The sequence below is a fragment of the Trichechus manatus genome, unplaced genomic scaffold, assembly GCF_000243295.1.
Source record: "Trichechus manatus latirostris isolate Lorelei unplaced genomic scaffold, TriManLat1.0 scaffold00150, whole genome shotgun sequence".
NCBI classification, from domain to species: domain Eukaryota; kingdom Metazoa; phylum Chordata; class Mammalia; order Sirenia; family Trichechidae; genus Trichechus; species Trichechus manatus.
In genome coordinates this window covers 4,033,482-4,046,458 of record NW_004444086.1, presented here as the reverse complement: position 1 = coordinate 4,046,458, position 12,977 = coordinate 4,033,482, and the positions used below count along the sequence as shown (strand labels likewise).

Below are 12,977 nucleotides of genomic sequence, written 5' to 3'. Positions count from 1 at the left end.
GAACCAACTTGAAGGCACCTAATACATGAAGAGCATACTCTATACAAAGGTGCCCCCAAATGTCAATATTCCTAAGAGCCTGTAAAATATTTAAAATCTGTGGACTAAGCATTGTGATTTTAAGTATGTATCTTAAAGAAGCAATCCTTAATATAGTAAATGCTTTACAAATATGGGTTTTTTGTTTTTTGTTTTTGCGGTCATTTATAAAGCAAAAAGTTTAAACACTCTAAACCCAACACAAGGAGACTAAGTTAATTATAGTACATTCACTTGATAGAACATAATCCAGCATTAAAATTACATTTACAAAGGGTTTATAACAATATGGGGAAATGTTCATACCATATTGTTAAGCGAATATGTTGCACAATCCCTAGCAGGTATAAAAACAATAACAACATAAAGACTCGTATGCATCAAAATGGCTGGAAGAAATGCAGCAAGATGTTAAAAAGTGATTGTTAATGGACAATGGAAGCACAGGTGAATTTTTTCCCTCTATTCCTCGAATATGTCCCAATTTTCTATAATAAACATGCATTCATTTATAGTGAGAGAGAGAACAGTAAAATTTATGTAAAAAAAAAAACCTCAAAATGACCACAAATAAAAACATACCCAAATTTCAGGTAAGAAATATAATAGCTTGATATTGATCCATACCCAAATTTCCTTCCACGTGATAAAAATTACTTGGTTCAAAAATTAAAATGTATTCAGAAACTACAATAGAAAACAAATGTGATTGTGTCTACCTTCATCAGCTCTGGGGACGATAAAATTTAAGGGCGATTACTACACAGAGAAGAGGGCATTGGTGTTTCAGTGGTAGGATTCTTGCCTTCCACGCGGGAGACCCAGGTTCAATTCCCCACTGAGGCACCTCATACACAGCCACCACCTGTCTGTCAGTGGAGGCTTGTGTGTTATTGTGATGCTGAACAGGTTTCAGTGAAGCCTCCAGACTAAGACAGACTGGGAAGAAAGGCCTGGCAATCTACTTATGAAAATTAGCCAATGAAAACCCTATGGATCCCAACAGTCCAGTCCCATTGTGCATGGATGGGGTCACCATGAGTTGGGGGCCGACTTCACGGCAGCCAACAACAACAACACTACGCAGACTGCCAGAAAAATGTTGTATGTAGTAACATGATATATTACAAACAGAGGATGCTTTTTATGAAAAACAAACTGGACAAATTTTTTTTTCCAGCCTAGGATCACATTCTTCTAAAAGAGAGGGCCTGGGTTTAGGAGCTAAAGTAACTGGGATTTGATTAGAATTAACAAGGCAAGGACAGATTTCTGCCACCTCATCAATTTTGGTCTAACTTGTTTGCATTCACCAAGTGTTGTGGATCATTCCAACCACGGGAAGCACAACCATCTAGACAAAGGCGGCCCTTCTTGTCTTTGTAAAGCAATATTTGCCCAACCTGGCCATTCGCAGGTGGCTCCAATGAGACCTCTTATTAGCGGCTCCCCCGTCTAGATCTTATAATAGACCTCAAAGAGGGAGGCAGCTGCATGCATTCGGTAGAAAATGGAAAAGGGCATGGCCAGGTTGACCACAATTATCCAAGGTTCAAAGCCAAAGACGATCTCCTCCAATCCATTGTCATACTCTGGGCGGCAGCCAAAGGCAGGGGGTATCCAAAGCTGTAAGAGAGGGGGACACAGGCCATCATGCTCACTTCCTTTCCACCACCACCACACCAAGTGTGAGCCGCCTTCCAGCACCCATAACTCCAGGTGAGCAGTGGTAAGAAATAAGGGGTCTCAGCATTTCCCAGCATTCCCATCTCCACGGAGCCCATCACATCCGTGGAGCCTGCCATGATCCTCCCCTCTTCCTCACCCACCCACACAGTCAGTCCCAAATGAACGCTTTCAACGCATGGAGTCCTCTCCATCCCCACAGCCATCATCTTGGTCCAGGCCCCAGTGTCCCCGCCTGCAAGGCTGCAATGGTCCCCAACCATCCCTCCTCCACCAGGGGGCACCTCTGATCACCACCCCCCCCCCACTACCACCACCACCATGGGTAGATCTGATAAAGCATGATCTGATCTCATCACTCCCCTGCTCCCAACTCACCCATGGCTTCCCACTGCCTTCAGGAGAAAGTCCGTGTTCCCACAGTGGTCTGGCCCTGTCCACTTAGCCCTGCTCCCTCCTCACACCCTTCTCTCCTGCTTCCCAGCAGGGGTGTATCGAGGGTAATGAGTGACCGTGGGCAATCTCTAAGATGCGTCCCCCTGCCCAATTTCAAGATGAATAGACAGTGATAACAGCAACAAGTCAGCAGAAACGCCTTACCCCTCTTGTCCAGCTGCCTCAGTCAGGCGCCTTTCATATTTGTGGCTCCTTGTAATGTTGTTCGGCACCTCATCCGGTGCCCCCTTGGACTTGCACCCAGGGGCAAGTGCCCCTTTCTGCCCACCCTCACTAAGCCTTTGTTCCCCAGGCTGCTCATCCCCCAAATATGCCTTCCTCTTCCGAGTCCTCAGGGCTTTGTTCCTGCTGTGTCCTCTGTCAGGAGCTCCCCACCTTTCTTCCTCTGCTGAATCCTGCTTTCTTCCCAGACCTGAGACACTGCCCCTTCCAGGAAGCCCTCCTTGATCTAACAAGTCTGGATGGGAACTCCTTCCATGTTCTTACCACCCCCTGAGTTGCCCGCTCTTGTCACTCACTGCCAGCAACAAGGACCTCCCGGATCGTAAGTTCCATGGGCAGCCAGGAGCTGAGCTGCCCAGTCTCTGGGCCTCCATGACACACATGGGCCCAGCACAAAGTAAGGGCCTCACGATGATAAGGAATGGAGGATCTGCAAGGTATCCTCATTTTACAGATGGACAACCTGAGGCTCGGCATGGAAATGTAATTTTTCCCACGGCCACACCGGAAGCTCTGGGCCTGTGTGACTTCACCTCCAGGACTCCTACTCCTGCGCACAGCCCGCTAAGGAAGCAGACATGGGGAGGTGGCCACGTGGAGCCTGGGCTGGGTCTGAACTCTGGATTTCTGACCCCAATGTCCTTTCCAAAAGGCTTCATGCCTGCACTGAAGACTGATTTGTGGGGGGCACGGCACAGCCTACAGAGCCATGCATCGCTGCTTAATGCTGGTTATCAGGCGCTGTTTGCCATTCCACATGCCAACACTGCGTGACTGTCCCCAAGACTCAGCCCCAGCTCCACGGCCAGCACAGCACAGCTCAGAGGCCCCAGTGTCTGAGCCATGAAGGCCACTTTATTACAGCACCCATCTTTAAACACCAGCATCAGTGCCTGGAGACCCAGCCACGTAGGTCTGGGCAGGTGAGTTCTGTAGTCTTATTTCCGGCTTGTCCTTGGCATGGAGATGCCAGACCAGGCCTGTCCACAGCCAGCTGCGCAGGGGAGGAGTCACTTGTGTTCATGCCACTTGACTAATTTAACCTCTCTAAGCCTCGGTTTTCTCATCTATAAAATGAAAATATTAACACCTGTCTCATTATACAGGTAGAAATTTTTAAAAAAAACAAACAAAACATTGCCATCGAGTCAATTCTGACTCATAGGGATGCCATATCTGCTCCGTAGAGTTTTCTTGGCTGTGATTTTTATAGTAGCAGATCACCAGGCCTTTCTACCATGGTGCCACTGGGTGGGTTCAAACCACCAATCTTTAGGTTAGCAGCTGGCAAAATCGCTTATGCCACCCAGACTCCTTATAGGTAAGAATTACTGTTGTTGTTAGGTGCCGTTGAGTTGATTCTGACTCATGTCAACACCATGTGACAGAGTAGAACTGCTCCATAGAACTTTCTTGGCTGTAATCTTTACAAAGTAGATTGCCAGGCCTTTCTCCCATGGAGCAGCTGGGTGGGTTTGAACTGCCAACCTTTCAGTTAGCAGCCAACTGCTTCACCACTGCACCACCAGGGCCCCTTAAGGTAAGAATACTCACCTTTATTCTGATTTATTTATAAGAACAAAATGAGAACTAAGTTTGCAAACCCAAAGCAACGGATCTATTGTTTTTATTGCTCATGTACCTACACACTGGTCATCTTTCTCAGGCTCCCTGTCCTAGTCCCTCTCCTTTTGCTGTGGATGTTGTTAGCTGCTGTCAAGTCAGCCTCTAACTCAGAGCGACCCCATGGAGTGAGACCCTTGTGATCCACAAGGTTTTCATTGACTGATTTTCAGAAGTAGCTCACCAGGCCTTTCTTCCTACTGCGTCTTAGTCTGAAAGCACCGCTGAAACCTGTTCAGTATCATAGCAACACGCAAGCTTCCACAGACGGACGGTGGAGGCTGCGCATGAGGTGCGTTGGCCAGAAATTGAACCCGGGTCTCTTGCAAAGAAAGTGAGAACTCTACCCCTGAACCTCCAGTGCCATGCCTTCTCCTTTGCTGTTGCTATTTGTGCTGTCAAGTTGGTTCCAACTTTTAGTGACCTTATAAGGCAGAGGAGAACTGCCACATAGGGTTTCCTAGGCTATAATCTTTACGAGAGCAGATCACCAGGTCTTTTCTCCCTCAGAATGGCTGGTGAGTTCGAACCGCAGACCTTGCCATTAGAAGCCAAATGCTTTAACCATTGTGCCACCAAGGTTCCTTCCTTCTCCTTTAGGAAGAACAAAAAGCCAAACCCATTGTCATCGAGTTGATTCTGACTCATAGACACCCTATGGAACAGAGTAGAACTGCCCCATAGGGTTTCCAAGGAGCAGCAGGTGGATTTGAACTGCCAACCTCTTGGTTAGCAGCCAAGCTCTTGTGGGGCTCCTCAGGGCTCCATCCTAGACTCACTTCTCGTTTCAGTCTGCACACTTGTGCAACTTTCTCCACCTGCTACTGGGGTAGGCCCCCTCTAAGCTGGCCCCTAGTGATCCCCACCTCCTGGGCTTCGTGCCCTTGTGGAATCCCCGCCCCTTGAGTGTGGGCTGGACCTGGGGACTGGCCTCTAACAAACTGAATACAGCAAGGTGATGGGCCTGCATTTTGTTCATATGCTCTTGCAAGACAGGAAGCCAGCTACCACGTTATGAACTACCCTATAAAAAGCCATGTGGCAAGTAGCTCAGGGAGGCCTCGGTCTATAGCTATCGAGGAACTCAGACCCTTACCCTCCGTCCAGTAACCCACCAGGAACAGAATCCTGCCAACAGCCACATGAGTGACCCTGGAATCAAATCCTCCCCACCCAGTCCAGCCTTTAAGTGACTGCAGCCCCAGCCGATAGCTTGACTGCAGCCTGAGAGAGACCTGGAGGCAGAGACACCCAGCTCAGCTGCACTTGAATTCATACCCAACCCACAGGAAACTGTGACATGATAAATGTCTGTGGTTTTAAGTTACTCAGTCTTGGGGTAATTTCTTACACAGGCATCGGTGACTAATACACATGTTTTCATGGACATCTACGTACAGAACCTCTCTGGTTTAGCTCTCCACCCCTGTGTTCTTCTGTGACTCTGAGAGGTTTTCCTGCTAGGATTCCAGCTGGTTCTCCCGTCTCCTCCACTGGCTCCTGTTTCTTTGCTCAGCCTCTTACTCTTGGCCAGTCCCAGGGCTCGTTCCTGGGCCCCTTCTCATCTCTATACACATGACATCTGGATGATCTCACCCAGTCCCTAGCTGTAAATACCAACTATAGGCCTACGGTAGCCCTACTGGCACAGTGGTTAAGAGTTCAGGCTGCTAACCAAAAGGTTGGCAGTTCAAATCCTCCAGCTGCTCCTTGGAAACCCTATGGGACAGTTCTACTCTGTCCTATAAGGTTGCTATGAGCTGGAATCGACTCGACAGCAGTGGGTATAGGCCTGTTTTCTGAGGCACCTCTGGATGCGTTTGAACAGTCAACAGTTTGGTTAGTAGTCAAGTGCTTAACTATTTGCACCACCCAAGGCTCCTTACATAGCAGTAGGTGACGTACACATCTGCCCATTGGCTATGTCCACTTGGCTCTCTCAGAGACCTGAAGCTGAGCATGTCCAGAACTTCCACTCTGCCCCCAAGCCTGCTCTGCCTCCAGCACTCCCTATCATCATAAATAACATCACCGTCTACCTAGGAACTCAAGGTAGAAACCTGGAAGTCCTTCTTGACGTCCCCCTCCCTTCATCTCCACATTCATCCACTCACCAGCTATGGCTGACTTGACTTCAGGAGTACCTATGGAAGCTCTGTCCCCCTAGCCACCACTGCTGTCCTAGCAATCCCCATCGTCACCCAGACCATGGCAGGAGCCTCACCTGCCTCTCTGCACTCCCTCCCTCCCCCCCATCCATTTCCCACTTGCAGCCAGAAGGATCTCCTTAAGACATGAACCAGGTCCTGTCATTCTCCAGTGTAAAGCTCTCCAACGGTTTCCCATTGCATTAGAACTACCAGTTGGCATTGAGTTGATTCTGATTCAAGGTGACCCCATGTGTGTGAGAGTAGAACTATGAACCATAGGGTTTTCAATGGCTGTGACCTTTTATAGGTAGATTGCCAGACTTTTCTTCTGAGAAACCTCTAGGTGGACTCAAACCTCCAACCTTTTGGTTAGCAGCCAATCGCATTAACCGTTTGCACCCCCAAGGGACTCCTGCATTAGGATTAAGTCCCCGTTTAAGGCCTTGTGTGGTCTGCCCAGATGTACTCTCAAGTTTATCTCATGCCTCTCTCACCCTTGCTCTCCATGTTCCAGTCATGTGGTGCCCTTCCAGTTCCTTGGACACATCCAGCAAGCCCTGACTTCGTTTGCATCCATGCCTCACCCATGAAACCCATAGCTCTGCCCAGATTGCCCCCCAACTACCCCTCAAAAATACTCCTTCCTCAGAACACCAATGTCCAAACTTCTTTGTCATCACACCCATAACCTTTTATTGTCTCTAGTGCCACATCTTATGGAAACTCAACTAATGTTTTGATCTGTGTCTCTGTTTGAGTGGAGTCCACCACCACTGACACGGAAGTGTGCACCAGCCCCTCCAGTGGAGCCTTGGCACCAGCTGCTGTTACTTGAGAATGATGATTCCTGTCCTCTGCCAGACAACCCTGACACAACACAGGATCAACCACCTGGTTCAAAGTGCTGCCACCGAGTTGCCTCCAGATATCCTAAGGCATCGCCCTGGGATGGTTTACATGCCCCGATCACTCTGAAGTAAACTGAGGCAGCGGTTGGGGCCATCGGGGGGCTAAGGCACAGAGACAAAGGGACCAATCACATCCTCCCCTTGGACTGAGCCCTAGGCCTGCTTTTGGGTCCAACAGCATGGTTGCCACCTGGACCCCATGATGCAAGCACCTCACCTGCTGATTTGATTCTAGGATTTCAAGCCATGCTACTTTTGTTCAAGCTGGTCCAAAAATACATTCAAGCCAAGTATTCCCCTGGTAGGCAACCACAGAAACAGCAGAGAAAGTGGTTTTTCAGAACTGGCTGAAAAGAGGTATGTTCGTATCTTGGGGTATGCACAAAAACTACATGCTTTAGGTAAACGCTAGAACGAATTCTGAATTTATAAAAATTTGAGCTTCTACACCCCTCTTTGGAATAAAAGACTTACATAAAATATAACTCTGCCATAACTATTCCTATCTCTCCTGTCTCACCGTTTAAATCCTTGTTCACTGCTGTGCCCACAGATCCTAACATAGTTCCTGGCACACAGCAGGTGCTCAATAAATGTCTATTAAATGAAGGAAGAGGGTCTGCCTGGAGACAAACTCTTCTGGCCCCCTTGTGCCTTCAGAGCTCCTCATTCTGTCTGCTGCTCTGGAGTGGGATCGAGGCCCAGGGGATCCAAAGCAAGAATCCGACTGGGTCAGCAGACACGTGGTCATTCGGGCTTCAGATGTACCCTCCCAATGTTGTGGCCTTCGTTGTTGTTGTTAGCCCACCTTAAGTCAGCCCCCAATTCATGGCAACCCCATGCACAATGTAATACAACACTGCCGAGTCCTGCACCATCCCCATGATTGTTGTGGACCAGACCATTGTGATCCATAGGGTTTTCACTGGCTGGTTTTCAGAAGTAGATCTCCAGGCCTTTCTTTCTAGTCTGCCTTAGTCTGGAAGCTGTGCTGAAAACCGTTAAGCATCATAGTAACACGCAAGCCTCCACTGACATGGGTGGTGTCTGCGCATGAGGTGCATTGGCCGGGAATCGAACCCAGGACTCCCACATGGAAGGCAAGAATTCTACCTGTGGTCTCAGGGTAACATAACAAGTTGCATGCACCAACTGAAACTAGAGGGAGGACGCTCAAAAGGCTCTCAGTATGTCTGCTTTGAGCTTTGTGCTCTTTTAAAGAATTATCTCTGTAAGATCAAATTGACAACAGTGACTAGAAAATTGAATGGGAAGCTTAGGGGGCAGTGAGTTTAAGATAATGGTGGTGGAATAATTTGGAAAAGGATCGCGAGGATGGTAGCACAACTTGAAGAATGTAATCAATGTCATTGAATTGTACATGTAGAAATTGTTGGATTGATGAATCTTTAGCTGTGTATATTTTCACCAAAATAAAAAAAAAATTTAAATGAAGGCTCTGAGCTGATGCGGAAACAAAATTAATGATAAGGAGGCTGGTAATGGAGAGTTGAACACACCCAGAACAATGGGCAGCTGCCACATCTCCATGGACTGAAGGATCCCCACCATTTCACCAGCCACAGTCATTACAAAGTCCTGTGTTTTTCCTTTTCTCCAGCTCCTGGGTACCACTAGTCTGCTTTCTGTCTCGATAAATGTACCTATTACAGTTATTTAATATAAATGGAATCATACAATATATGACCTTTTGTATCTGACTTCTTTCACTCAATATAACTTTTCAAGATTCATCTTTCCAAGGTTTATCCATATTGTAACGTTTACCAGTATTTTATTCCTTTTTATGGCCGAATAATATTCCATTGTATGTATATACCATCTTTTGTTTATCCATTCATCAGTTGATGGACATTAGGTTGTTTTCACCTTTTGGCAATTGTGATTAGTGCTGCTATGATCATTGTTGTACATTTTGCCCTTTCTTTGTACCGAGCCCTGTCGTCCTTCTATGTATCTCTAAAAAATAAAAACCAACAACACACAGTACTTTTGATTCCTTTTTCTTCTCTCTATCGCTATTGTGGGTTGAATTGTGTCCCCAAAAAGATAAGTCAAAGTCCTCTAAACCTCACCCTTGAAAAAAGAAAAGGACTCAGACTAGTTAGGGGAATTCTCAGCTCAGGAGACGGAGGAAATAGGGTCTCTGCAGATGTAATGAAGGTAAGATGAGGTCATACTAATATTACCAGTACCAGTTGGTGTCAAGCCAACTCTGACTCATGGCGACTCCATGTGTGTCAGAGTAGAACTGTGCACCATAGGGTTTTCAATGGCTGTGATCTTTTGGAATTGCCAGGCCTTTCTTCCAAGGTTCCTCTGGGTGGACTCAAATCTCCAACCTTTCAGTTAGCAGTCAAACATGTTAACTGTGGAGGCAGGGTCAAGATGGCAGAGTAGTCAGACACTTCTGGTGGACCCTCTTACAGTAAAGACCCGAAAAAAACAAGTGAATCAATTATATGTGACAATCTAGGAGCCCTGAACATCTAAGGCAAAGTTGAGGAACCGGACTGAGTGGCAGGGGGAGGAAGAGATAGTTCAGAAGCAGCAAGGAGTTGCCAGACCTGACCCGGTGAGAGCCTGAGCCCTTCAGGCCTGATCAGCTCAGGGGTGAGAGGTGAGGCAGGCAAGCGGTGGTGCTTGGGAGGCGTGTTTTCCACACCAGGAGAGACCTAGCACCAGAGAGTCTACGCAGCCACCCAGAACCAGTGAGAAGCAGCCCTGGAACGGTGCCTACAGCCTACCGTGCAGATCAAAAACACCCCCCTTAGGGAAAAATCTCTCTCCCATTTACCTCCCTGCTCCCTGCTCTGCACTGGGTCCCAGACAGGCTTCAGCAATTGCCGAGTCCTCTGGGCTGGAAGTAGGATCCATCACATGCCCTGAGCCATTCTCCCATACTTGGAGAGTGAACAAATTAAAAAATGGGAAAAAATAAACTGTTGGCTCCCTGAAGCCAGGGTAGGCACAGCTCCTTTGCCTAGGCACAGGCATAAGGGATCCATGGACTTCGAGTGCCTTTCCACCTGCATAGATGTGTGTGGACCCATCTCAACAACGTAGGCCCTCGTTACCGCAGTACAACAGGGTATATACCTGAAGTCTAACTTGAACTATTTCAGCTGTTAAGTGGCAGGTTCATGACATTTGACACTGCTCTGCCCATTAAGCAGGGTATTCACATTCTCACATCAGCGGCCTGAGGACTGGTGGCTCCACCCACACCACCTAGCCACCTGCGATAGGAGCCCAAGAATAATAAGTGCCCCCTAGTCCTTACAGCCAACAGCATTAGGTGCTCATAGTCCAGCTGCAAAACCCACCCACCTATGCGCTCTAGGGAACAGGGGCACGCCTTCTTCCTGGACACTTGTAGGCAGCCATCAGCCCCCTGCCTTGCTCAGAATGTGTCCCCCGGCTGCAGCCAGATGCCTGTGCCTATACCAATCAACCATGCCTGTCTAGGAGTGTAGGTGAGAGCCTACACCACACACTTGGTGGCTATCTACCTGGGCACCTGAGCTGAATCCATACAGGAGGAGTGGGTGGACTCCTGAGCTCACATACCTAGTAACAGATCTAACCACCTGGTGACAGGACATTAGAGCTTCAAAGATGCCAATAATCAAACTAGCTCATACGAGCAGCCTATTTGGGCATATCAAAACAAAACAAGAAGCTAGGACACAGTAAGCACACACAAAATAAATAAATATAATAACTTATTGATGGCTCAGAGACAACAGTCAATATCATATCACATAAAGAGGCAATCCATGCTGGCTTCAGCAAGCTCCAAAAACAAAGAATCCAGAAATTTTTCAGAGAAGGAAAATTTCTTGGAATCACCAGAGGCAGAATACAAAAGACTAACATACAGAACTTTTCAAGAAGTTAGGAAGGAAATAAAGCAAAATGCAGAACACACAATAGATGAAATTAAAAAGATTAGAGAAGAGCATAATGACAAATTTAACAGGCTGTAAGAATCCATAGAGAGACAGCAATCAGAAATCCAGAAGATTAACAATAAAATTTCAGAATTAGACAACTCAATAGAAAGTCATAAGAGCAGAATTGAGGCAATGGAAGTCAGAATTAGTGAGATAGAAGATAAAGCACTTGACACCAACTTATTTGAAGGAAACTCAGGTAAAGGGACTGAAAAAAATGAAGAAACCCTAAGAATTATGTGGGACTCTATCAAGAAGAATAACCTATGAGTGATTAGAGTACCAGAACAGGGGAGGTAACAGAAAACTCAGAGAAAGTTGTTGAAGATTTGTTGGCAGAAAACTTCCCCGATATCATGAAAGATGACAAGTTATCTATCCAAGATGCTCATCGAACCCCACATAACGTAGATCCCAAAAGAAAGTCACCAAGACATATTATAATCAAACTTGCTAAAACCAAAGATAAAGAGAAAATTTTTAAGAGCAGCTAGGGATAAACAAAAAGTCATCTACAAAGGAGAGTCAATACTCAGCAGAAACCATGCAGGCAAGAATGCAATGGGATGACATTTATAAAGCCTTGAAGGAAAAAAACTGCCAGCCAAGAATTGTATATCCAGCAAAACTGTCTCTCAAATATGATGGTGAAATTAGGGCATTTCCAGATAAACAGAAGTTTAGGGAATTTGCAAAAACCAAACCAAAATTACAAGAAATACTAAAGGGAGTCCTCCAGTTAGAAAATCAGTAACATCAGATAACAACCCAAGACTAGAACACAGGACAGAGCAACCAGATATCAACCCAGACAGGGAAGTCACATAAATAAATCAAAGCTAAAACACTGAAAATAGGGAAACAGATGTCAATATGTAAAAGATGACAACATTAAAACAAAAAAGAGAGACTTAAAAAATGCAGACATAGATTTTTCATATGGAGAGGAACAGACAGTATAAAGAAATAAAAGACTGGTATAAACTTAGAAAAATAGGGGTAAATATTAAAATAACCACAGGGGAAACTAACAATCCTACAAGTCAAAATAAAAAACTAGAAAAATAAAAAGACTCAGCAAACACAAAATCAACAACAATGAAAAAGAAAATACATAAAGAAAAACGACTCAGCACAGAAAATTAAGTGGAACAAAGAAACTGTGAACACGCAAAAAGACATCAAAATGAACAGCACTAAACTCATACCTATCAATAATTATGCTGAATGTAAACGGACTAAATGCACCAATAAAGAGACAGAGAATGGCAGATTGGATTAAAAAAACATGATCCGTCTATACGCTGCCTACAAAAGACACACCTTAGACTTAAAGACACAAACAAACTAAAACTCAAAGCATGGAAAAAAATATATCAAGCAAGCAACACTCAAAAAAGAGCAGGAGTAGCAATATTAATCTCCGACAAAATAGACTTTAAAGTAAAATCCACCACAAAGAATAAGGAAGGACATTATCTAATGATTAAAGGGTCAATACACCAGGAGGACACAACTATAATAAATATTTATGCACCCAATGACAGGGCTTCAAAATACATAAACTCTAACAGCACTGAAAAGAGAGATAGACAGCTCCACAAGAGCAGTAGCTGACTTCAACACACCACTTTTGGTGAAGGAACATCTAGAAATAAGCTCAACAAAGACACGAAAGAGCTAAATGCTACAATCAACCAACTTGATCTCATAGACATATACGGAATACTCCACCCAACAGAAGCCAAGTAGACTTTCTTTTCCAATGCACGTGGAACATTCTCCAGAATAGACCACATATTAGGCCATAAAGCAAGCCTTAACAAAATCCAAAGCATCGAAATATCACAAAGCATCTTTCTGACCATAAAGCCATAAAAGTAGAAACCAACAACAGAAAAAGCAAGGAAAAAAAA

The 12,977-nt window shown here is 45.6% G+C and overlaps 1 protein-coding gene across 1 annotated transcript in view; it reads right to left on the bottom strand.

Annotated features, from left to right (window-relative positions):
* Nucleotides 1-1,432: 1,432 nt before the first annotated feature.
* The window catches only part of OTOP1 (otopetrin 1), a 42,413-nt gene continuing 30,868 nt past the window's right edge, over nt 1,433-12,977 (bottom strand). Inside the window, exon 6 of the mRNA XM_004385917.1 lies at nt 1,433-1,665. Within this exon, the coding sequence (XP_004385974.1) occupies nt 1,495-1,665 (171 nt within the window). The 3' untranslated portion in view covers nt 1,433-1,494. The remainder of the gene's footprint in view (nt 1,666-12,977) is intronic.